This window comes from Hyla sarda, chromosome 2, assembly GCF_029499605.1.
Source record: "Hyla sarda isolate aHylSar1 chromosome 2, aHylSar1.hap1, whole genome shotgun sequence".
In the NCBI taxonomy this organism is placed as follows: Eukaryota; Metazoa; Chordata; class Amphibia; order Anura; family Hylidae; genus Hyla; species Hyla sarda.
In genome coordinates, this window is record NC_079190.1 from 190,858,176 (window position 1) to 190,885,147 (window position 26,972).

At 45.2% G+C, this 26,972-nt stretch overlaps 1 protein-coding gene across 3 annotated transcripts in view; it reads right to left on the bottom strand.

The window, feature by feature from the left end:
- Positions 1-8,472: 8,472 nt before the first annotated feature.
- SH3RF3 (SH3 domain containing ring finger 3) overlaps positions 8,473-26,972 on the bottom strand; it is a 572,673-nt gene continuing 554,173 nt past the window's right edge. For 2 of the 3 annotated variants that reach the window (XM_056556016.1, XM_056556015.1), the window contains one exon: positions 8,473-9,433. In XM_056556016.1, the coding sequence (XP_056411991.1) occupies positions 9,265-9,433 (169 nt within the window). In that variant the 3' untranslated portion in view covers positions 8,473-9,264. The remainder of the gene's footprint in view (positions 9,434-26,972) is intronic. The other variant, XM_056556017.1, reaches the window with a different exon arrangement.

Consider the following 26,972-nt stretch of genomic DNA (forward strand, 5'->3'; position numbering starts at 1 on the left):
TGTGGACTTCAATACGTTGGCCGCACGGTTCAGACCGTGGGGTCACGTATGAACAAACACAGGTCCAACATAAAAAATGTATTTATGCTCCATAGTATTTCTCGACACTTATATCTTCACCCCTTAAAGGGGTACTCCTCCCTGGCATCTTATCCCCTATCCAAAAGATAGGGAATAAGATGTTAGATCGCTGCGGTCCCGCTGCTGGGGACCCCGGGGATCGCCGCTGCGGCACCCCACCATCATTACTGCACAGAGCGAGTTCACTCTGTGCGTAATGACGGGCGATACAGGGGCCGGAGCAGCGTGACGTCATGGCTCCGCCCCTCATGACATCACTGCCCGTCCCCTTAATGCAAGTCTATGGCAGGGGGCGTGACGCTGGCCACGCCCCCTTCCCATAGACCTGTATTGACGGGGGCGGGCCGTGACGTCACGAAGGGCGAAGCCGTGATGTCACGTTTTTACATTTTCGTTTTTTCCTCCTTGCCTTTAAAAAACCATAACCCTTTCAATTTTGCACCTAAAAATCTGTATTATGGCTTATTTTTTGCGTCACCAATTCTACTTTACAGTGACATTAGTCATTTTCTGAGCCCTATAACTTTTTTATTTTTCTATGTTCAGGGCTCATTTTTTTGCGCCGTGATCTGAAGATTTTAGCGATACCATTTTTGTTCTGATCAGACTTTTTGATCATTTTTTATTCACTTTTTTGTTGTATAAAAAGTGATTAAAAATACGCTATTTTGGAATTTGGAATTTTTTTTCGCGTACGCCATTGAACGTGAGGTTTTAAAAGTGGTATATTTTTATAATTCGGACATTTCCGCACACGGTGATACCACATATGTTTATTTTTATTTACACTGTTTTATTTTGTTACTAGGAAATTCTGGGTGATTTAAACTTTAAATTCAGAAGGGAATACCTGAAAGGGTTAACTTTCTTTTTACACTTTTTTTTTTTTGCGAGTTCATAGCACCTATAGGGACCTATGAGCTTGCAATGGCTGATTGCATACACAGATTGTTGCCTTGCCGTTGCATGGCAACAAGCTGTGTAATCGGTGGTTGATTGCTCCAGCCTGTAACTCAGGCATGGAGCAATCAATCAGAGCCGGGACGCCGACGGAAGAAGGTAGGGACTTTCTTCTCTCCGGGTAGCTGATCGGGGCATCGCGATTTTATCGCGATGACCCCGATCAGCCCGACTGAGCAGCCGGGAAGCATTTACTTTCTATTTGGATGCGGCGCTCAGCTTTGAGCACCGCATCAGAAGGGTTAATAGCGCGTGGCCGAACTGGTCCCGGCTGTGAATAGGCGCCAGGACCATCCCATTATGACGCAGGATCCCACCGGGACCCCGCGGTATAGACAGGGACCGGACTTAGGACGTACTCATACGTCCTAAGTCCTTAAGGGGTTAAACATAATAGCTGCATTAATAGTCTGAAACTCAAAATTCTTGAAACCATCCCAGAACACACTCACAATCGCATACAGAGATTAAACAATAGAGAAGCCTTTTGGATATTTTCCCTTTCCACATTATTTCCTGACGGTCTGAATGAAACCCTAGAAAATGCCCGCTGAATTTTTATATATTTTTTTTATTTATTATTTATTTTTTCTCATATACATATTATTTTATAATTATGTGTGTATCTCATATACATATTATTTTATAATTATGTGTGTATATTCTTGTATATTTTCATTGTCCTTTTGTGTATTATTTATATTATTGTATTGCATTTTATTGTGAATAATTTTGTAAAGGGTTATAAAAAAAATTCCGTTAATGGGTTAAATATTTTCCCTATATAACATCCACACCTTATTCTACCCAACATGCCTGAAGAAGCGGAATTTCCACAAAACGCATTGTGGGAAATAAATATCCCTTGCTTTTATCCTGGTCTCAGCGCTTATTTTACTCTGCTGGTGTTGGAGGACATGGTTCTTGTATCGTTATCCCACTTGTAGCAGTAATTATGGAGAACTTTTCACAAAAAAGTATTTTGGGTACATATTTGTATACAATTTCCCTTAGAATATATAAAGGATAAGACTACCTTAGGCTGGACTCCCTGTCTTTTCAAGATACACATAGGATCATCTGCCTCTATATTAAAGTATGCCTTTGTTTTTTACTACTTTTTAGCTCAGGAAATATCCCTATTCACATAAAGTCACCTATCAATAATGCTTTATTAATCCTAATTTTGCACTGGTTTTAAATTATTTCATTTTTATATATTCTTTGAACCTTAGTGCTGTTATAATTCTGCCAGTTGTCCTTTGAAACAGTGTATCTCGAGTCCCACAATACTTTAGAGCTTTAGAAGAGAACATAATGCAACTTAAAAAATGTGAAAATAAGTAAACAAATATCACATAAACAATTATAAAAGAATTTGGACTCTTTATCCGTGATGACGCTTCAAAATGGTAAATACTGGGTCATTAAAAAAGGATGTTGCAAAAGTAAAGACTTGTAATTAAATTAACATTATTGTGCTAAGGAGTTAATTGTTCAGCGACAAGGCTACCACTCACCTCAGTTGGAAGGTCAGTCACCACAATATTAGAATTCCAGGCTCAGAAAAGCCATGTGGCCTTCTGGAGCATATGGGTGCCTCACCCAAAGTAACTGTGTACTGTCCAGTGAGCAGGTGCGAAGTCTCTGGTCCCTTCTATTTCGCCGAGGATACTGTCACTGGCCACTTCTACCTAGACATGTTATAGGCTAATGCAACAGATAGACTATGTTTGGCAGATCTTCTTCTATCAGCATATGGATGTTCACCGCTAATAGAATGAAACTCTACTAGAATGTGGGATAGGCCACACTGTAAAAGAACAATTCATTAAGGTTGTGCTGTTGAAAATGCCAGGTCCAACACCCTACAACTTCTTTCTGATGGGCTACAACAAGGACTCAATGTTTCATGCTTTACCCCCCCCCCCCCCCCCCAGCCACAGGATGTGAACCACCTAAGACTTTGCATCACTAAAACAGTGGAGTCCATGGAGCTGGCACATGTCTGGACAGAACTGGACTACCACCTAGACATCTGCAGTGTCACAAGTGAGAATCACTTTGAACTGCTGTAGTGTATAGATAAAACTTTGATAGATGAGCATCTTTTTATGTTAATACATTTGTGTTATGTTCTCCCGGTTATAAATATCAAGGTTATAATTTTGCACCATTCTTTCTCAATCATCCTGATGTGATGTGATGATGTGGTATGGCTGTTATTGTTGCAAGGTGTAAAACAATGTTTTACACTCTTTATTCCTCCAATACTATACTATTAAAGGGGTACTCCACTGGAAAACATTTTTTTTATCAACTATTGCCAGAAAGTTAAACAGATTTGTAAATTACTTCTATTTAAAAATCTTAACCCTTCTAGTACTTATCAGCTGCTGTTTGTTCCAGAGGAAGTTCTTTTGAAGTTCCTTTTGAATTTCCTTTCTGTTGACACATCTGTCCATTTTAGGAACTGTCCAGACTAGGAGCAAATCCCCATAGAAAACCTATCCTGCCCTGGACAGTTCCTAAAATGGACAGAGGTGTCAGCAGAGAGCACTGTGGTCAGACAGAAAGGAAGTTCAAAAAGAAAAGAACTTCCTGGGGAGCATATAGCAGCTGATAAGTACTGGGAGGATTACGATTTTTAAATAGAAGTAATTTACAAATCTGTTTAACTGGCACCAGTTGATTTAAAAAAAAAAAGTTTTTTCAGGGGAGTACCCCTTTAAAATAACTTGTTATGCCCAAGATAAATATATATATATATATATATATATTTACACACACATAAATACACTGCATGTATGCATTATAACTGCTAACCTAGGTTCGTATCAACTTTTTAGACCAGTTGACATCACTTCAAACTTAAACTTTTTGAGAGACGTAAAGTAAATTTTTTTCTTCTTACAAATAAAAAAATGTACAGCATAACTATGTGCATACGCTTTGTATAAATCAAATGTGATGTCTTAATAGCCTATTATTGTGTTGCATCCTCTCTGTGTTGTTTAACAGAGCTGCTTTCACAGCCAAATCCTTTAAATAGATATTCCTATAAAAGATATTAAAGCAGTGATCTAAAAATGTTGTTGATTAAAAAAAACACATACTTACCTACCTAGCTCCCTCTGGGATCCTTCTGTGAATTAATTTCGTCTTCCACTGAATGCTCCAGCTGCTACTTCTGAGATGAACTCGTTTTGCAGTGGCAGTCTGCTCAACCAATCATTAACGGAGATGGGACACAGATCAGTCTTTCTCTGAAGGAATTAGCAGCTGAAGAATTCAGCGGGAGACCAGAAGACTTTACATGGGGATTCCTGAGGGAGTGAGGTAGGTAAGTGTTTTTTATTTATCATTGTTGCCTCAGCAACAAGACAGCAACAAAACTGCCCTCAAGACAGCAATTACACGAGAAAGTTATAAGTGAATTTTGGGAAAAATAGGATTTTGGGGAAATTATCCATATTTTGGGAGAGTAGTGCTGTTGGTCTGTTGGACTTAACAATATATAAACCAAGCAATAATTATATAGGAAACTGAAAAATATAGCAAACGACAGAACATTACTTAAGACCATTATTAGATCAAGACCACTGAAAATAGAGAGACCATTTAGAGTAGAAAATAATTGTACTTGTAAATACCCCAATGGATATTCTTAAATATGGTTCCTTTTTACGTTATTCATATTGACACAGGACTGACAAAATATACAATGGGCAATAAAAGTGCATTTTAAAATAAATGTCAACTTTTTATCTACATCATAACTATACGATCAATATAATTCTGAGCCAGTCTTAGGTGTTCTATATGTTTATAGCATCAGTATTTAGGAGATACCGTATGGCTCTTGGCTTCTTGCTCTAGAAAAATCACTTCTGATCTATTTGATTTATTATATTGGTATAGATGTATTATCATAGCAAATGTATTGAAAATATCAGGGGGAGTCTTAGTTTTGGTGGTTAACTTGATAAAGGAAATAGGGAAAAATGTTTTCTGACCGGACCTAAAACCGCGGCATACCACAGTTTTAGATCCAGTCAGTAAACCAGATGCAGGGCAAAAATGAGCCGACCGGAGTCACTGTTTGACTCCGGTCGGCTCATTGAAAGGAATTAGATACGGGCCGGCTGGGATCCGGGAACACCCTATTTTCGCTCCCCCGTTGCTGTATTGAAAAAACGTAGTGTGAACCCAGCCTAAAAAACCCTATAGTTCTGCACCCCTCTGCATTCCTAGATGCATTTATGTGTTTGAGGGTTATTGTAGAATACAGTTATGCAACTTTTTATGTAAACCTCAAAAACATTAACAAAAAAATGTACTATTTCTTCAGAAGTTTTAGAAAGACTAGCCCAGATAAATTCACATGGCCTTATTTATGCAGATCCTCAAGTCAAAGAGTGGACAAGGCTACATATGAGGAGACGAATAAGTAAGTGAGATAATTTGTGTGTGTTACTGTATGTTTGTGTGCTTGTTTGGTATGAGCTGTATCATTGTCATCTATAGGGGTAACAGGGCAGGGTAAGAACCTTGATACCCCTGAAGATGCCATTCATGGCAAAGCATGTCAGAGATAACTGTATATTATTTTTATAAATCAATTAGTGGTTCTGTTATTAGGCACCTATTTTTGATGTGGTCTATACCTGCTTCTATAGAAACAAGTCAGGTTTTTAATGTTGATATTAGGCTATTTTTAAAATAAGGACACATCTCATTAATAACTTTTAATGGCAAATATGGTCATTGAAATTACATTGTCAATTATATTAATGTCTTAGAATTTTTTACATTGATTATATGACCCTATATTTCAGTGTACAGTTACAGGATAACGCATATACAATCAAAAGCCAACTCATTCTGTACATACAGTCATGGCCGTAAATGTTGGCACCCCTGAAATTTTTCAAGAAAATTAAGTATTTCTCACAAAAAAGGATTGCACTAACACATGTTTTACTATACACATGTTTATTCCCTTTGTGTGTATTGGAACTAAACCAAAAAAGGTAATTGGACATAATGTCACACCAAACTCCAAAAATGGGCTGGACAAAATTATTGGCACCCTTTCAAAATTTTGCAAAAATAAGATTGTTTCAAGCATGTGATGCTCCTTTAAACTCCCCTGGGGCAAGTAACAGGTGTGGGCAATATAAAAATCAAACTTGAAGCAGATAAAAGGGAGAGAAGTCCACTTAGTCTTTGCAATACCTGTCTGTGTGTGCTACACTAAGCATGGACAACAGAAAGAAGAGAAGAGAACTGTCTGAGGACTTGAAAACCAAAATTGTGGAAAAATATCAACAATCTAAAGGTTACAAGTCCATCTCCAGAGATCTAGATTTGCCTTTGTCCACAGTGCGCAAAGTTATCCAGAAATTTGCAACCCATTGCACTGTAGCTAATCTCCCTGGGCGAGGATGGAAGAGAAATTTTTTTTTATGAAAGGTGTCAACAGAGGATAGTCCGGATGGTGGATAAGCAGCCCCAAACAAGTTCCAAAGATATTCAAGCTTTCCTGCAGGTTCAGGGAGCATCAGTGTCAGCGCTAACTATCCGTCAACATTTAAATGAAATTAAATTCTATGGCAGGAGACCCAGGAGGACCTCTCTGCTGCCACAGACATAAAAAAGCAAGACTACATTTTGCCAAAAGGAACTTGAGTAAGCCAAAATTATTTTGGGAAAACGTCTTGTAGACAGATGAGACCAAGATAGAGCTTTTTGGTAAACCACATCATTCTACTGTTTACCGAAAACGGAATGAGGCCTACTAAGAAAAGAACACAGTACCTACAGTGAACTATGGTGGAGGTTCAATGATGCTTTGGGGTTGTTTTGCTGCCTCTTGCACTGGGTGCCTTTAATGTGTGCAAGACATCATAAATCTGAGGATTACCAATGGATTTTGGGTCACACTGTACAGCCCAGTGTCCGAAAGCTGGGTTTGCGTCCGAGATCTTGGGACTTCCAGCAGGACAATGACCCCAAACATATGTCAAAAAGCACCCAGAAATGGATGGCAACAAAGCGCTGGAGAGTTCTGAAGTGGCCAGCAATGAGTCAAGATCTAAATCCCATTGAACACCTGTGGAGAGATCCTAAAATTGCTGTTGGGAAAAGGCGCCCTTCCAATAAGAGAGACCTGGAGCAGTCTACAAAGAAAGAGTGGTCCAACATTCTGGCTGAGAGGTGTAAGAAGCTTATTAATGGTTATAGGAAGCCACTGAATTCAGTTATTTTTTCCAAAGGGTGTGCAACCAAATATTAAATTATGGGTGCCAATAATTTTGTCGAACCCATTTTTGGAGTTTGGTGTGACATTATGTCCAATTTGCTCTTTTTTCCTCCCTTTTTGGTTTAGTTCCAATACACACAATGGGGATAAACATGTGTATAGCAAAACGTGTTACTGCAATCCTTTTCTGTGAAAAATACTTTATTTTCTTGAAAAATTTCAGAGGTTCCAACATTTACGGCCATGACTGTATGTTATTATAAAACATGGGTGAAGCCTGATTCTTTAAGATTAGTGGTATACCGTTTCTTTTTTAAGATTTCGAACATAACAAAATTGTTGAATGCTTCATTGGACTTGGTATGTACAGAGGTATACTCCTTTAGAATTATTGCTTCTTGGAGAGAATATTTCCATACAAAAGACGTTCAATGTATGCATAGAAGCTGATGGATCCATACTAGGAATAGTCAGCCTTTATTTTCACTAGTTTGATTTTAGCATTGTCTTAAATACGTATTTGTTCTTTAGTTTTAAAAACTTGTATTGATGGCTCCAATATGGTGGCACACTGTAGAAATCCTGGAGACATTTTTATTCCTAGCATTCCTAATTCCCCCATTATATTTATTGCACTGACAGGTTCATATAAACCTATATATTGTTGCTGGTCATTTTATTTGTTGGCATTGATAAGATGAGGACTTGCATTGTCAGACATTGTATTTTGTTAACACAGTTCCAGAACAACATCTAAATGAGGACAGAACTCCAACACAACTTTACAATCTGTACACAAATATTTTCCTCTTAGGGATTTGCAGTGTTCTTTTTACAAGCACATTTTACTATATCATTTACCACGTATCTATATTAAATTCTTTGTCAAAATGTGTCATTAATAAATATATGATTTTGAATTATTTCATTCATTTTAAATACTGCTTTTTTATTTTACAAATAACTTATCACCACATTTGCAAATTGTCTCCTTTGTCAGATTGAATGACATTAAATAAACATGGCTGCTCTCTTCCGAGTATCAGCAGTTTTGTCTGTTGAATGTGTTTAGTATTGCAGCTCAGTCTCTTGACTACTGAGTTGTAAAACCAGATAGAGCCCACAGAGAAGTTTGACTTTGACAATGCTCCACCCCCCCCCCCCCCCCCATCTTCCCTGCTATTGTGCTTTCTTTTATTGAGCTGGTTCTCATTGTCATTTTTAACCAAACTGAAATATGACCGAGCAAAACAATTCAGTAAAATTCATTGTGACTATAATTGCTCATAAACAAATTCAATAAAAAATGAAAACATAAAATTATAACAATGCTACTGAAAAAGTTATTTTAAAAGTTAAGGAAAGAGTAACATTCAATGACCGGCTAAATCGTATTCTAACTTTTGACATAATCTCTTTAATACAATGGTGAGCTTGTGCCCATTATTGTGCAGGCATTTATTATTGTAGCAGTATAAACTACATCAAGTGTACAGTTAAATGTGCAAAGCCCCATTGGCTGATTCCTATAATTTATTCCTCTTGCATAGGCAAGTAATAAGAACACTGCAGTGTATACAAATAAGTTAGCGGAGAATAAAAGATCCATTTTAAATTTCATTTATGATGTATACATCACAAATAGCAAACATGGTCAATACGTGCATCTTCTCAGTTCATGGTTCTAAGCAGAAGGCACAACTCCAACATACCACTGGATCTTCCAGTCAGCCATTTCTCCATGATGGACATCAAACATATTGTTCTATCTTGACCAAAGGCTGATGGTCCAAGGGTATCTTTGGAAGTCAAAATGGCAACTCATTGTTTTGGCATCCGTTTTCTTGATATTTTGTGCTTATTATGTGTCATGTATGTTTCCACCCACTATGTTTCCACATACCATATGGTACTTTGCCGGATGCTCCTTCATTGTATAGAAATGCTGCATGGCATAATTAAAAACTTTCCACAAAGCTTCCAGGGAAAAGCCCTGTCCTTCCATTTCTTTGCAATGTGCCCTTATACCAACCATCTTCCCGCTTCTTGTGAACAAATACAATGTCACCTTCCTTTAGTTCAATTTCTGCTTCACTCTGTGGTGGATAGGGAACAACAACTCTATATCTGAAATGCAAAACAGATAAATGATAGCATTAAAACACATTTACAGGTATCTTAGCAAAAGCTAATGGCCTTTTATTGGCAGACAGTACATTAAAACCACTGTATCTATTTGATAACTCTTACACATATAGTGACCTAAAACCAAGGACATCAAAAAATACATAAATAATAAAAAATATTAATAATAAAATAGCAAAAAATGAATAACATGATGGCGCTCCTGAAATATTATGAGTAGTGGCTGAGTGAAGTCTTGCATAAATGTGTTGTTTTTGACCTAAAGGGGTTCCCAGAGATCCCATTGGTTATTGGGTCCAAAAGGTCCATGTTGAAGTTCCCATTGTCCCTTTTTATAAATCATAGTAATTAATACTTTTATGTCTGGGTGGAGGTGAGCCCCGATTGTTTCTGGGCCTGTTATCCATGGTTGCTGACCACTTATACAATGTATAAAGTAATAAATAAAGGGGTTGTCCAGCCAGTATTACTTATATGTAAAATATTACTTATGTAACTGCTGTGACCCTCTACAGTCTTGAAAACAAGTGCATCCTGTCAGAAGGCAGCATAGGATGAGCGTGCACACCACTGCATCAATGATGGCAGCTGATGGATGCAGAATTTTTCCTTCCAACAAGTTGGAAGGAATAACCCTGAATGGACAAGACATGGTAGTTTGTATATTCAGGGTTAAAACATTATTTCACTATATGTTATAAATACACCATGGTCTCTGCGTAATAACAGATTTGTCTGTTGCATAGCTGTTGTATTGGAGACATTACCCGTTAAGCTGTATGTTTCCCCTTCCAAAAAGGGAAGATACTTTACATATAATGTCTGTCCTTAGATGGTTTTGTCTAAACTGCCTACTCTGCTGCATTCTTAATGGAAACACATCATTCTATTGGTTGACAGTCTAGTGTGGACATAAATAAAAGGCATAAGCACAGTCAACTGATTGCTGGGCTGCTACAATGGAGAAGAATGAGCTGTGTGTTGTGTGTCTTTTCTTTGTATGAATCTGCTTACAATGAAGCTCACAGACGAACAAAAGGGCCTGATGGGGTACACGGGGAGTATCACAACAACAAGATCCAGTAGTTCGTATTAGACATCAATGTTTTCTCATAGTTTCATATGTACATAGATGTGGGGATAGTAGTGCTATCTGAAAAATGCGGCGATGAAGAGGCGCGAACGTATGACAATACAAGTGTGGTATCCAACAGAAATATAAAACAGTGAAAATGAAAAACATGGATAACACTGAATTGGATAAGTCAAAGCTCTCAGACAAATCATGCTGAACATATATATTGACACCAACCAATACACAATAAGGTTCTAAATAAAATAAGAAACCACATCAAATGCATTGATTTTTAATTTTATTGTTTTTCATGTGAAACACTTCATTAGTATTCGCTTCCTGTGAAGCGCCATTCACACCAGGCAACCTGTCAATCAGGTTTTACCAAAGCGCCTTTTTTATGTTAAATAGTGAACATGTTAGCGATATCTGTTAAAGACATTTTTTTATTGAGAAAGGGATGTGTGGTTCCGAAACGTGTCTGATACTGGCTTAATAAAGAAATCTTTGTACAATACCACACTTGTATTGTCCTACATTCAAGCGGATCCCAGCATTTTTCAGATAGCACTGCTATCCCCACATCTATCTACCACAATCAGCTGGATCATCCAGGACCTGATCCCCGGGTGGCTGCACCGCAAATCCTACACAAGGCTCTGCATAGTGGTTGTGTCTGCCAACACAACCCGGAGAGGTGAGTAAATATCTCACCACCTTGCAAATTCACACTTTATCAGACGTTCTGTCCCATGGGAGGCTCTGCCTTTTTTTCTTCATAGTACTAGTTTCATATGTACGTAATACCTATGTACATTTTATTAGTTGGCTGCCTGAGTAACACGCTAACTGGTGTTACGCCTAGCGCTCCGGGTCCCCGCTCCTCCCCGGAGCGCTCACGGCGTCTTTCTCCCTGCAGCGCCCCGGTCAGTCCCGCTGACCGGGAGCGCTGCACTGTCATGGCCGTTGGGGATGCGATTCGCACAGCGGGACGCGCCCGCTCGCGAATCGCATCCCAGGTCACTTACCCGTCCCGGTCCCCTGCTGTCATGTGCTGGCGCGCGCGGCTCCGCTCTCTAGGGCGCGCGCGCGCCGGCTCTCTGAGACTTAAAGGGCCAGTGCACCAATGATTGGTGCCTGGCCCAATTAGCTTAATTGGCTTCCACCTGCTCCCAGACTATATCAGATCACTGCCCCTGCACTCCCCTGCCGGATCTTGTTGCCTTGTGCCAGTGAAAGCGTTTAGTGTGTCCAAAGCCTGTGTACCTGAACTTCTGCTACCCATCCTGACTACGAACCTTGCCGCCTGCCCCCGACCTTCTGCTACGTCTGACCTTGCCTCTGCCTAGTCCTTCTGTCCCACGCCTTCTCAGCAGTCAGCGAGGTAGAGCCGTTGCTAGTGGATACGACCTGGTTGCTACTGCCGCAGCAAGACCATCCCGCTTTGCGGCGGGCTCTGGTGAAAACCAGTAGCCTCTTAGAACCGGTCCACTAGCACGGTCCACGCCAATCCCTCGCTGACACAGAGGATCCACTACCTGGAAGCCGAATCGTGACAGTAGATCCGGCCATGGATCCCGCTGAGGTGCCGCTGCCAAGTCTCGCTGATCTTCCCACGGTGGTCGCTCAGCAATCGCAGCAGATTGCCCAACAAGGACAGCAGCTGTCGCAGGTGACCGCCATGTTACAGCAACTTCTGCCTCTGCTACAGCAGCAACCATCTCCTCCGCCAGCTCCTGCACCTCCTCCGCAGCGAGTGGCCGCTCCTAACCTCCGCTTGTCCCTGCCGGACAAATTTGATGGGGACTCTAAACTCTGCCGTGGATTTTTGTCTCAGTGTTCCCTGCATATGGAGATGTTGTCGGACTTGTTTCCTTCAGAACGGTCTAAGGTGGCGTTTGTAGTAAGCCTTCTTTCAGGAAAGGCCTTGTCTTGGGCCACACCGCTCTGGGACCGCAATGATCCTGCCACAGCCACAGTCCAGGCCTTCTTCGCTGAGCTCCGGAGTGTCTTCGAGGAGCCAGCCCGAGCGTCTTCTGCCGAGACTGCCCTGTTGAACCTGGTCCAGGGTAATTCTTCCGTTGGCGAGTACGCCATACAATTCCGTACTTTTGCTTCTGAACTATCCTGGAATAATGAGGCTCTCTGCGCGACCTTTAAAAAAGGCCTATCCAGTCACATCAAGGATGTGCTGGCCGCACGAGAGATTCCTGCCAACCTCCAAGAACTCATCCATTTGGCTACCCGCATTGACATGCGTTTTTCTGAGCGACACCAAGAGCTCCGCCAGGAAAAAGACTTAGATCTCTGGGCACCTCTCCCACAGCATCCTTTGCAGTCTTCGCCTGGGCCTCCCGCCGAGGAGGCCATGCAAGTGGATCGGTCTCGCCTGACCCAGGAAGAGAGGAATCGCCGTAGAGAAGAAAATCTCTGTCTTTACTGTGCCAGTACCGAGCATTTCTTGGTGGATTGCCCTATCCGTCCTCCACGCCTGGGAAACGCACGCACGCACCCAGCCCACGTGGGTGTGGCGTCTCTTGGTTCCAAGTCTGCTCCTCCACGTCTCACGGTACCCGTGCGGATTTCTCCTACAGCCAACTCCTCCATCTCAGCCGTGGCCTGCTTGGACTCTGGTGCCTCCGGGAATTTTATTTTGGAGTCCTTTGTTAATAAATTCAGCATCCCGGTGACCCGTCTCGTCAAGCCGCTCTACATTTCCGCGGTCAACGGAGCCAGATTGGACTGCACCGTGCGTTACCGCACAGAACCCCTCCTGATGTCTATCGGACCCCACCACGAAAGGATTGAGTTCTTCATTCTCCCCAACTGTACCTCTGAGATCCTCCTCGGTCTGCCATGGCTCCGGCTTCATTCCCCCACCCTTGATTGGACCACCGGGGAGATAAAGAACTGGGACTCTGCCTGCCACAGGAAATGCCTCTCCCCCCCTCCCAGTCCCGTCAGGCAAGCCTCTGTGCCTCCCCATGGCCCCCGTCCTGGTGTCACACTGCCCCGTGCTAGGCCTCGCCCTCTGCCCTCCCTCCCCATTCCCACTCCTGCTGTACTGCCTGCCGTTGAGGAAACCCTCCATTCTTTCCCGGTGTCCTCATCCCAGGGGAGGCAGTTACCGGACAAAGAGAAGGGGAGACCTAAGGGGGGGGGTACTGTTACGCCTAGCGCTCCGGGTCCCCGCTCCTCCCCGGAGCGCTCACGGCGTCTTTCTCCCTGCAGCGCCCCGGTCAGTCCCGCTGACCGGGAGCGCTGCACTGTCATGGCCGTTGGGGATGCGATTCGCACAGCGGGACGCGCCCGCTCGCGAATCGCATCCCAGGTCACTTACCCGTCCCGGTCCCCTGCTGTCATGTGCTGGCGCGCGCGGCTCCGCTCTCTAGGGCGCGCGCGCGCCGGCTCTCTGAGACTTAAAGGGCCAGTGCACCAATGATTGGTGCCTGGCCCAATTAGCTTAATTGGCTTCCACCTGCTCCCAGACTATATCAGATCACTGCCCCTGCACTCCCCTGCCGGATCTTGTTGCCTTGTGCCAGTGAAAGCGTTTAGTGTGTCCAAAGCCTGTGTACCTGAACTTCTGCTACCCATCCTGACTACGAACCTTGCCGCCTGCCCCCGACCTTCTGCTACGTCTGACCTTGCCTCTGCCTAGTCCTTCTGTCCCACGCCTTCTCAGCAGTCAGCGAGGTAGAGCCGTTGCTAGTGGATACGACCTGGTTGCTACTGCCGCAGCAAGACCATCCCGCTTTGCGGCGGGCTCTGGTGAAAACCAGTAGCCTCTTAGAACCGGTCCACTAGCACGGTCCACGCCAATCCCTCGCTGACACAGAGGATCCACTACCTGGAAGCCGAATCGTGACAACTGGTAAGCGATATTACTACGATATTTTACTATCATAAAATAGTACAAAAATAATGTGTCATTAATAAAGATATTTAATCTCGAGCTGTCCCAGGGGACTAAGCAACTGAAAGGCAAGGCTGTAAAATTGGTTGTTTTTACATCTTACAAAGAACATCTAAAAATAAAATTATTTTTCTCTGTATATTTTAGATAACACTGCTTAAAGATGATATCTTGTGGGCTGCATGTGACTATGAGGCTGGGTTAATTAAAGAGTATTTCTATTTCTCAGAAAAAGCAGTACTCCAGGAGCCCTCTTAGACACCTTCACAAACCCCTACTTTCCAGTGTCAGCTTGTGGCAGCGAAAAGTGGAATTAGTTTAAGCAAATCATTGTGTACTGTAGATGAGTTTAATAGTTTAGCTAGGAAGAGTCACCGTGCTATGAATATATATGAAGGAACCAGTTAACGTGAATTTGCTTTGATGACGTTAGGGCCAGCACTATCTTTACAAGTGAATGAAGAGAGCAATCACTCTGCATTGACTGCAATGAATCACATCAATGGCCACTCATACAAAAGACCCAAATCACATTTTAACATACTAATTCCAACTCAAAAAGAGTTTTACGTGTTTCTTGGGAATTCATTTTTTGAATATATGTAAATTCATTTTTAAACTTCAAAATTCTTTTTGTGCGTAAAAAAATATGTCCTTGACCTGTGTAGAGATTTTACTGTAAAAGGTGTTAATATTTAGATGTACTAGAGGTGAGGGAAAAATATTCCATGGCAGTCTCTATGCTCAATAATATTTTATGGTAGGGTTCCAAGAAAATAAAGTCCCATCTCTTTGCCTAACATACCCTTTGAAATGGATAATATTTGGTATTACATGAGTTTGTACATTTCCAGTAGCAACACATTCCCAACGCACCTCATCATATAGTGTCAACTGTCATATTTCATGGCTACAGTCACTCTTAGCCAGTATCCACTACAATATAACCTGTCTATGGTCTATGGCTGTGCCTTCCATAAAGAACTTCGCCAGTGATCTACACCTGGGGGACACATTAAAGCAGAGTGAACACTGTTATCTAGTACTCCCCCCGTGTAATGACTTTGTTGGGGATATCTGAAGCATTTTTGAAGCATTCCAGTTGTTTATAGTAGACTTATGTAGGCCAGCTGGAACTTGCAGTTCTACAGACAACGGTCATATCTACTAATCACACTATTGTTGGCTCCAAACAGGTTATATTGTAGTTGATACTGGCTGAGAGTATGACTGTCATCTCCTTTTATACCACAAATATTGCCATGATATCTGGATTATAGATGTCATTAACTTCTGATATCCTTTGCACAACCAATCTTCTCCCCTGATGACATTGCCATACATGTGACACTATAAAACAACAGAAGCGAATTAGGAATATGTTATTGGGACTAAAAAATGTTGTTTATTTCTAAGGAATATTGATTCAATTTATTTGTGTATATATGGTCTTATCCTTAAAGGAGATATCCAGGATTAAAAGCCTGGATACCTCACGAGGGGGGGGGGGGGGAAGGGCTGCTGGGACCCCCTACAGACCCCTACGGACCTCCCCCCCCTAAATACATATGGATTAAATACTCTTCCCAACTTTATGGATAAGATACATTTTTAATTGACATTGTAACCGCCAATATGGATTAAATATTGTGATCCCCTATATGGAATGGACGCTTTAACCCCTATATGTATTAGATACTGTGCCTCTGATATGGATTACATAATTTGCTTGCCCCACTGTATGCTTCAGATACTGTCATGGTAATGATACCATGCTCCACTGTATGGGTTTGATACTGTGCCCATGTGCCCCCCTAAATGGATTAGAGTAATGGTGTGATGCTACCCCCATGGATTAAATGCTATGCCCCCCTAAATGGATTAAATAATGTTATTGTATGATACTGCCCCCCCCCCCATATGGATTAAATACTCTTCCCCCTGTATGGATTTGATACTGTGCCTCCCTATATTACCTCCATGCTTACCTGCTGTACTGTGTACTATTATCTCGAGCTGCTGCGCCTATATAGTATCTAATCCATCTAGGGAAGCATAGTATCTAATTCTAGTACATATAGGGGTGCAGTATCTAATTCTAATCCGTATGGGGGGTATAGTATTTAATTCATATGGAAAGTGCACAATATCTAATCCATTTGAGGGGGTAGGGGAGTATCTATTCCAAACAGGAGGGGCCCAGTATCTAATCCATACATGGATCCACAAGGATTAGATACTGTGTGCCCTCATATGGATTAGATACTGACAGTGACCCCCCCCCCCCACCCCGTATAGATTAGATCCTGATTGTGCTCCCACGTGTTGCGGCCTGCTGGCATTCAGATAATACGTGTCTTAAATATTCAATATACTAAATAAATATACATTTCTTGTTTGTGTGTTTTTTAACTTTTTGCATTCAGCAGCAGCTCCCAGGTCTTGGGTGCTCCAGAGACTTCAGGCCCGGCCCGTGCTCAGCAGTAGTGCGCAGGTCCCTACTCTCCTCCTCAGTAATGCGTAGAGACACAGACGCAGTCACGCCAGCAGATGCCAGACTTAAGTGATCTGACATCAGCGCCAGGGGCATAGCTGAAAAGCCCAAGGCCCAAGCGACAAGGGACCAAAATTAGGTCTGGGCATTTTAGACTAAGCAGTCCATTTTTTTGGTGTGGGTCAAACGGCTGGGACTTCCATTGATCACCACGGTTCCGGTGGCTCTCTAGCTGTTGCAAAGCTACAACTCCCCTAATGCCTGGAGAGCCACAGATTGGGGTTCAGTTTCTCCCATCATAACTACAGAACTTACAAGTGACTGCAGCTGATGGGACAGTCAGAAGAATACACAATGATATCAGTGACCTGAGTGACGTCATCTGTGTTGTCTTTCCTTTTCTTCTTCATCTTGTCCAGACACCAGGTCTTCTTCCAGCTACATCTTCTCTGCAGAGTCTGACACGCGGACATAATTGGTTTCTCACTTTGTTAGCAGATTCTCATCCTCTATATGAAGACAATAATTATTATAACACTGCGAAATACTACGCCCCCAGAATATAATACTGCCAGAAACTGTGCCCCCTAAATATAATACTGCCACACATTGTGCCCTCTCATTATAATAGTCCACACACTGTGCCCTCTCATTATAATACTGTCACACGCTGTACCCCCTGATATTAATACTGCCACACCTTATACCCACTGAATATAATATTGTTACTGTTACGTTCTGAGCTCTGGCTGTGAGCGCATGGTCCCGTTATCTGCTGCTGCCGGTGGGGCTGGGATTCGCATTGTGGGATGCGCCCGCATGAGAATCCCAGCCCGTCACTCACCTGGTGCTTCTCCTGCCCCTGCCTCTCTGCTTTAAGATTTAAAGGGCCAGTGCGCCCATCAGTGAAGTAACATCTGTGGCTCATTGATAAATTCCTCCACCACCCACACTTCCCTGCCGGATCTTTGTTGCCCTAGAGCCTTAGAGAAAGCATTCCTGTGTATTGCCTTGCCGTGTATCACACCCTTGCTCCATGACCTGACCTTGCTCCTTTGCCACCTGCCTACAGAACATTTGCTACATTCCTGACTACGCTACTGTGCCGCCTGCCCTGACCTCCTGCTTTCCAGACCACGAGTTGCTTTATCCCACCTGTGCCTCAAATCTCCTCAACCCCCTGTGTGGTCGAGCCGTGCCAGGGGTAGCGACCTGGGTTCCACCTGCCGCAGCAAGTCCATCCCACTTTGCGGCGGGCTCCAGTGAAAACCAGCGGTACCTTAGACTCCGCTCCCTGGAACGGTCCAAGTCATCTACCACACAGGTCCAGCGGATCCACTATCGTTATTGTTCCAGTCTACTGAAATGTGAGTGTTACAGTAAGATTCAGCCATGGATTCCGCTGAGGTACCCCTGCCTGAAGTCGCGGATCTTCCCTTCCGTTGTGGTACGTCAGTCTCAGCAACTGGCGCGCCAGGCGCAGCAACTTACACAACTGTCTGCTATGATGCAACAGCTATTGGCCTAGTAGCAACAACAGCAGCAGCAGGTGATTTTATTGATGCTTCTTTGGTCCACAGGTATCATCTTCCCCTTACTCAGCTTGCCAAGCCCTTGTTCATCTCCTCCTGGACTGTATGGTTCACTTCCGTACCGAATCTCTCCTCATGCAAGTGGGAGTATTGCATAAAGAAAAGATTTAATTCTATGTTCTGCCACACTGTACTTCAGAGATTATTCTTGGCCTTCCTTGGTTGCAATGCCATTCTCCGCAACTGGATTGGAGAACTGGAGAAATAATTCGCTGGGGACAATCCTGTCAAAATCTTTGCCTCCAACCAGTTCAGTCTAAAGTTGTTGTCACGATGCCGGCTGGCAGGTAGTGGACCCTCTGTGCCAGAGAGGGATTGGCGTGGACCGTGCTAGTGGACCGGTTCTAAGCCACTACTGGTTTTCACCAGAGCCCGCCGCAAAGCGGGATGGTCTTGCTGCGGCGGTAGTGACCAGGTCGTATCCACTAGCAACGGCTCACCTCTCTGGCTGCTGAAGATAGGCGCGGTACAAGGGAGTAGGCAGAAGCAAGGTCGGACGTAGCAGAAGGTCGGGGCAGGCAGCAAGGATCGTAGTCAGGGGCAACGGCAGAAGGTCTGGAAACACTGGCAAGGGACACACAAGGAACGCTTTCACTGGCACTAAGGCAACAAGATCCGGCAAGGGAGTGCAAGGGAAGTGAGGTAATATAGGGAGTGCACAGGTGATAACTCTAATTGGAACCACTGCGCCAATCAGCGGCGCAGTGGCCCTTTAAATCGCAGAGACCCGGCGCGCGCGCGCCCTAGGGAGCGGGGCCGCGCGCGCCGGGACAGAACAGACGGGGAGCGAGTCAGGTAGGAGAGCCGGGGTGCGCATCGCGAGCGGGCGCTACCCGCATCGCGAATCGCATCCCGGCTAGCAGCAGGATCGCAGCGCCCCGGGTCAGAGGACGTGACCGGGGCGCTGCAGCGGAGGAGGTGAAGCGAGCGCTCCGGGGAGGAGCGGGAACCCGGAGCGCTCGGCGTAACAGTACCCCCCCCCTTGGGTCTCCCCCTCTTCTTGGAGCCTGAGAACCTGAGGAGCAGACTTTTGTCAAGGATGTTGTCCTCAGGTTCCCAGGATCTCTCTTCAGGACCACAACCCTCCCAGTCTACTAAAAAAAAATTTTTTCCTCTGACCTTTTTGGCAGCCAAAATCTCCTTGACCGAGAAGACGTCCGAGGAGCCGGAAACCGGAGTGGGAGGAACAGATTTGGGAGAAAAACGGTTGAGGATGAGTGGTTTGAGAAGAGAGACGTGAAAGGCATTAGGGATACGAAGAGAAGGAGGAAGAAGAAGTTTATAAGAGACAGGATTAATTTGACACAGAATTTTGAAAGGACCAAGATAGCGTGGTCCCAACTTGTAGCTAGGGACACGGAAGCGGACATATTTAGCGGAGAGCCATACCTTGTCTCCAGGGGAAAAAACGGGGGGAGCTCTTCTTTTCTTATCCGCGAACCTCTTCATGCGTGAAGAAGCCTGTAAGAGAGAATTTTGGGTCTCTCTCCATATAATGGAAAGGTCACGAGAAATTTCATCCACAGCGGGCAGACCAGAGGGCAAGGGGGTAGGGAGGGGGGGAAGAGGGTGACGGCCGTACACCACGAAAAATGGGGATTTGGAGGAAGATTCAGAGACCCTGAAGTTATACGAGAATTCGGCCCATGGAAGGAGATCTGCCCAGTCATCCTGGCGGGAGGAAACAAAATGTCGCAAATAATCACCCAGGATCTGGTTAATTCTTTCTACTTGTCCATTGGACTGGGGATGATATGCAGAGGAAAAATTTAATTTAATCTTGAGTTGTTTACAGAGAGCTCTCCAGAATTTAGACACGAATTGGACCCCTCTATCCGAGACAATCTGCGTAGGCAACCCGTGAAGACGAAAAATGTGTACAAAAAATTGTTTAGCCAACTGAGGCGCAGAAGGAAGACCAGGAAGAGGAATGAAATGTGCCATTTTGGAGAATCGATCAACGACCACCCAAATAACGGTGTTGCCACGGGAAGGGGGTAAATCAGTAATAAAATCCATACCAATCAGAGACCAAGGCTGTTCGGGGACAGGCAGAGGATGAAGAAAACCAGCGGACTTCTGGCGAGGAGTCTTATCCCGGGCACAGATAGTGCAGGCTCGCACAAAGTCCCCAACATCCGTCTCCAGAGTTGGCCACCAATAGAAGCGGGAGATGAGTTGCACAGATTTCTTGATGCCCGCATGACCTGCGAGATGGGAGGAGTGACCCCATTTGAGGATTCCGAGGCGTTGGCGTGGAGAAACAAAGGTCTTTCCTGGAGGAGTCTGTCTGATGGAGGCAGGAGAAGTGGAGATCAGGCAGTCAGGTGGAATGATGTGTTGCGGAGGGAGATCAACTTCTGAGGCATCCGAGGAACGAGAGAGAGCATCGGCTCTAATGTTCTTATCGGCAGGACGAAAGTGAATCTCAAAATTAAATCGGGCAAAGAACAGAGACCACCGGGCCTGGCGAGGATTCAGCCGTTGGGCCGACTGGAGGTAGGAGAGGTTCTTGTGGTCGGTGTAGATAATAACAGGAAATCTTGATCCCTCCAGCAGATGCCTCCATTCCTCAAGTGCTAATTTAATGGCTAGAAGTTCTCGATCCCCGATGGAGTAGTTCCTCTCCGCTGGAGAGAAGGTCCTAGAGAAAAAACCACAAGTGACAGCATGCCCGGAAGGATTTTTTTGTAGAAGAACAGCTCCAGCTCCTACTGAGGAGGCATCAACCTCCAATAGGAAGGGTTTGGAAGGGTCAGGTCTGGAGAGCACGGGAGCCGAAGAAAAGGCAGACTTGAGTTGTTTAAAGGAGTCTTCTGCTTGAGGAGGCCAGGACTTGGGATCAGCATTTTTCTTGGTTAAAGCCACGATAGGAGCCACAATGGTAGAAAAATGTGGGATAAATTGCCTGTAATAATTGGCGAACCCCAAAAAGCGTTGGATAGCACGGAGTCCGGAGGGGCGTGGCCAATTTAAGACGGCAGAGAGTTTGTCTGGATCCATCTGTAGTCCCTGGCCAGAGACCAAATATCCTAGAAAAGGAAGAGATTGGCATTCAAACAGACATTTCTCAATTTTGGCATAGAGTTGGTTGTCACGAAGTCTCTGAAGAACCATACGGACATGCCGGCGGTGTTCCTCTAGATTGGCAGAAAAAATTAGGATATCGTCCAGATATACCACAACACAGGAGTATAATAGATCACGAAAAATTTCATTGACAAAGTCTTGGAAGACGGCAGGGGCATTGCACAGTCCAAAGGGCATGACCAGATACTCAAAGTGTCCATCTCTGGTGTTAAATGCCGTTTTCCACTCGTCCCCCTCTCTGATGCGGATGAGGTTATAGGCGCCTCTTAAGTCCAATTTAGTGAAGATGTGGGCACCTTGGAGGCGATCAAAGAGTTCAGAGATGAGGGGTAAGGGGTAGCGGTTCTTAACCGTGATTTTATTAAGACCGCGGTAGTCAATGCAAGGACGTAGGGAGCCATCTTTTTTGGAGACAAAGAAAAATCCGGCTCCGGCAGGAGAGGAGGATTTACGGATAAAGCCCCTTTTTAGATTCTCCTGGACGTATTCGGACATGGCAAGAGTCTCTGGGGCAGAGAGAGGATAAATTCTGCCCCGGGGTGGAGTAGTACCCGGGAGGAGGTCGATAGGGCAATCATAAGGCCTGTGAGGAGGTAGAGTCTCAGCTTGTTTTTTGCAGAAAACATCCGCGAAGTCCATATAGGCCTTGGGGAGACCGGTTACTGGAGGAACCACAGAGTTACGGCAAGGGTTACTGGGAACCGGTTTTAGACAATTCTTGGAACAAGAGGACCCCCAACTCTTGATCTCCCCAGTGGACCAATCCAGGGTTGGGGAATGAAGTTGAAGCCAGGGAAGTCCAAGGAGAATCTCCGAGGTGCAATTGGGGAGGACCAAAAGTTCAATCCTCTCATGATGAGATCCGATGCTCATAAGAAGGGGCTCCGTGCGGAAACGTATGGTACAGTCCAATCTTTCATTATTTACACAATTGATGTAGAGGGGTCTGGCGAGACTGGTCACTGGGATGTTGAACCTGTTGACGAGAGAGGCCAAAATAAAATTTCCTGCAGAACCAGAGTCCAAGAAGGCCACTGTAGAGAAGGAGAAGGCAGAAGCAGACATCCGCACAGGCACAGTAAGACGTGGAGAAGCAGAGTAGACATCAAGGACTGTCTCACCTTTGTGCGGAGTCAGCGTACGTCTTTCCAGGCGGGGAGGACGGATAGGACAATCCCTCAGGAAGTGTTCGGTACTAGCACAGTACAGGCAGAGGTTCTCCATACGGCGTCGTGTCCTCTCTTGAGGTGTCAGGCGAGACCGGTCGACCTGCATAGCCTCCACGGCGGGAGGCACAGGAACAGATTGCAGGGGACCAGAGGAGAGAGGAGCCGAGGAGACGAAACGCCTCGTGCGAACAGAGTCCATATCTTGGCGGAGTTCCTGACGCCTTTCAGAAAAACGCATGTCAATGCGAGTGGCTAGGTGAATAAGTTCATGTAGATTAGCAGGAATTTCTCGTGCGGCCAGAACATCTTTAATGTTGCTGGATAGGCCTTTTTTGAAGGTCGCGCAGAGGGCCTCATTATTCCAGGACAATTCTGAAGCAAGTGTACGGAATTGTACGGCATACTCGCCAACGGAAGAATTACCCTGGACCAGGTTCAACAGGGCAGTCTCAGCAGAAGAGGCTCGGGCAGGTTCCTCAAAGACACTTCGGATTTCCGAGAAGAAGGAGTGTACTGAGGCAGTGACGGGGTCATTGCGGTCCCAGAGCGGTGTGGCCCATGACAGGGCTTTTCCGGACAGAAGACTGACTACGAAAGCCACCTTAGACCTTTCAGTGGGAAACAGGTCCGACATCATCTCCAGATGCAGGGAACATTGGGAAAGGAAGCCACGGCAAAACTTAGAGTCCCCATCAAACTTATCCGGCAAGGATAAGCGTATCCCAGGAGCGGCCACTCGCTGCGGAGGAGGTGCAGGAGCTGGCGGAGGAGATGACTGCTGAAGCTGTGGTAGCAACTGTTGTAGCATAACGGTCAGTTGAGACAGCTGTTGGCCTTGTTGCGCAATCTGTTGTGACTGCTGGGCGACCACCGTGGTGAGGTCAGCGACAACTGGCAGAGGAACTTCAGCGGGATCCATGGCCGGATCTACTGTCACGATGCCGGCTGGCAGGTAGTGGACCCTCTGTGCCAGAGAGGGATTGGCGTGGACCGTGCTAGTGGACCGGTTCTAAGCCACTACTGGTTTTCACCAGAGCCCGCCGCAAAGCGGGATGGTCTTGCTGCGGCGGTAGTGACCAGGTCGTATCCACTAGCAACGGCTCACCTCTCTGGCTGCTGAAGATAGGCGCGGTACAAGGGAGTAGGCAGAAGCAAGGTCGGACGTAGCAGAAGGTCGGGGCAGGCAGCAAGGATCGTAGTCAGGGGCAACGGCAGAAGGTCTGGAAACACTGGCAAGGGACACACAAGGAACGCTTTCACTGGCACTAAGGCAACAAGATCCGGCAAGGGAGTGCAAGGGAAGTGAGGTAATATAGGGAGTGCACAGGTGATAACTCTAATTGGAACCACTGCGCCAATCAGCGGCGCAGTGGCCCTTTAAATCGCAGAGACCCGGCGCGCGCGCGCCCTAGGGAGCGGGGCCGCGCGCGCCGGGACAGAACAGACGGGGAGCGAGTCAGGTAGGAGAGCCGGGGTGCGCATCGCGAGCGGGCGCTACCCGCATCGCGAATCGCATCCCGGCTAGCAGCAGGATCGCAGCGCCCCGGGTCAGAGGACGTGACCGGGGCGCTGCAGCGGAGGAGGTGAAGCGAGCGCTCCGGGGAGGAGCGGGAACCCGGAGCGCTCGGCGTAACAGTTGTTTCTCGTCTTCCTCCTTTACCTGGCCTGCCGCCACCTTACCAAGATTTCTCTGATGTATTCTGCAAGAAACAGGCTGATTCTCTGTCTCCACATTGTCCTTATGACTGCCCTTTAGATCTTCTACCTGGTACCACTCCTCCTTGTGGAAGGATATACCCTATCGGTTCCTGAGCTAAGCTATGGCTGAGTATATCCAGGATAATCTACAAAAGGGATTTATCTGTACGTCCTCTTCTCCTGCTTGAGCTGGTCTCTTCTTTGTAGGGAAAAAGGATTTCTCACTCAGTCCATGCATTGACTACAGGGGACTTAACAAAATCACGGTCAAGAACTGTTACCCACTACCTATCTTCTCTTCCAACTTAGAGGAACATCGTACTCAAGTTCCTCTGGTTCTTCAGCGACTACGGAAGAATCATCTCTACGCCAAACTGGAGAAATGCCTGTTCGAGAAGTCTAATCTTCTATCTGTCTCTCATCGGGGCCTGCAGATAGATCCAGATAAATTGTCTGCACTATTGGATTGGCCTCATCTTTTGGGCCTATGTGCTATTCAACGCTTTCTGGGATTCGCTAATTATTATCATCAATTTATCCCACATTTTTCGTCCTTGGTTGCTCCAATCATGGCTCTCACTAAGAAGACTTCTTATCCTAAGTCTTGGCCTCAAGAGGCTGAAGAGGCCTTCTCCTGTTTTTTTTTTTATATATTTTTATTGAAACAATTATTATCAACAAATAAAACAATTCAAAGAGAAAGTGCAGTGATGCATGAGTAGAAAAAAGTACAGTTTCCACATAAAAATCACGCTGGTAATAACAAATATTCACCATTCCTATCCCGCCCCCCCCCCCTAAAAGGGATACAGATCACAGCAGACATAAAATTAGTAGGAGTAGGAGGTATTCCCTCAGAGCAGCGGGGCACCAACTATAAGACGCCCACTACATGTCCCGTACTTTAAAAAGAAAAACCGTGCCCTATAAAAGAAATAATAAAGATATCCTTTGTCTCTAAGAACATATGGTAAGCAGTGCGTGTGACATCGACCCCCCAGAGGTGGCGTTCCCTCCTTTTCGGGGCCAATACTCAGCTATCAGGTAGTTGCAAGGCTCCTAAGCAACCCCTCAAGGATTCTACATTATACCAAACGGTATGTCTAAAAGGGCGCACTATATCAGCCATCCCCGGGGGGTCGAAATGGGACACTATGAACGATTTCCATTTCTTAAAAAATCTCTTGGTGCCTATATTGAGATGGCGTTCTGCATCTAACCTATCTATGTTCATAAAGACCTTCAATTGAGCCACCAATAAGGACATGTCCGGGGTCAATGGCTCCAACCACTTGAGGAATAAGCATCTGAGAGCCACCAGAAGTACAATGTGAACAATACCTGGTAGCTTTGGGCCTTCTCCCCCTTCCCCCTCCGGTGGGCGAGATTGGTGAAAAAGAAGGGTCTGGGGCGTAAAAGGTAGGGAAAGATTCCAAGGCCTTCTCCTGTTTAAAGTCTGCGTTTGCCTCTGCTCCTGTGCTTACAAGACCTGATCCAGAGAGGACCTTTGCTTTGGAGGTTGATGCCTCATCTATTGGAGCGGGTGCCGTTCTTGCTCAGAAAAACGCCAAGGGCAAGACTGTTACTTGTGGGTCCTTCTCCAAGACCTTCACTCCTTCTGAGAGGAATTACTCCACTGGAGATCTTGAACTCCTCGCTATCAAGCTAGCTTTGGAGGAATGGCGACATTTATTGGAAGGTTCTTCTCATCCGGTCAGTATCTACTCCGACCATAAGAATCTTCTATACCTTCAGTCTGCTCAGGGTTTGAACCCCACGCCAGGCAAGGTGGTCACTGTTCTTTTCTATGTTCAACTTCTTCATCCACTTCCCTCCGGCAGATAAGAACATCAGGGCAGATGCTCTCTCCAGGTCCTCTGACGTCATTGGTTTGGATTCCATGCCTAGACATATTATTCCTCTAGAATGTTTGATTCCTGCCGCTCCTTCTGAAATTCAGCAAGTTCCTTCGGGAAAATCCTTTGTGCCCACCAGATTGAGATGCAAGGTACTGAAATGGGGTCATTCTTCCTTGACAGCAGGTCATCCTGGTATACACAAGCCTCTACTTTTAATCTCCCGGCACTACTGGTGGCCCCATCTTGAACGTGATGTTTTTGATTTTGTTCGTTCCTGTGAAACTTGTGCCCATGACAAAACTCCTCGACAGAGACCTGCAGGACTCTTATAGCCTTTACCCATTCCAGAGACTCCCTGGTCCCATATGGCCATGGATTTTATCACCAATATGCCACCATCTCATAATAACACTGTCATTTGGGTCGTTCTAGATCGGTTTTCCAAGATGGCTCAATTCATTCCTCTACCAGGTCTTCCTTCTGCCCCACAGCTGGCGAAGTACTTCTTGCTGCATGTCTTGTTTACATGGTCTTCCTCAGCATATCATTTCGGATCATGGTGTGCAGTTTGTCTCTAAGTTCTGGTGAGCCCTTTGTATGCGTCCAAACATCAATCTGAACTTCTCCT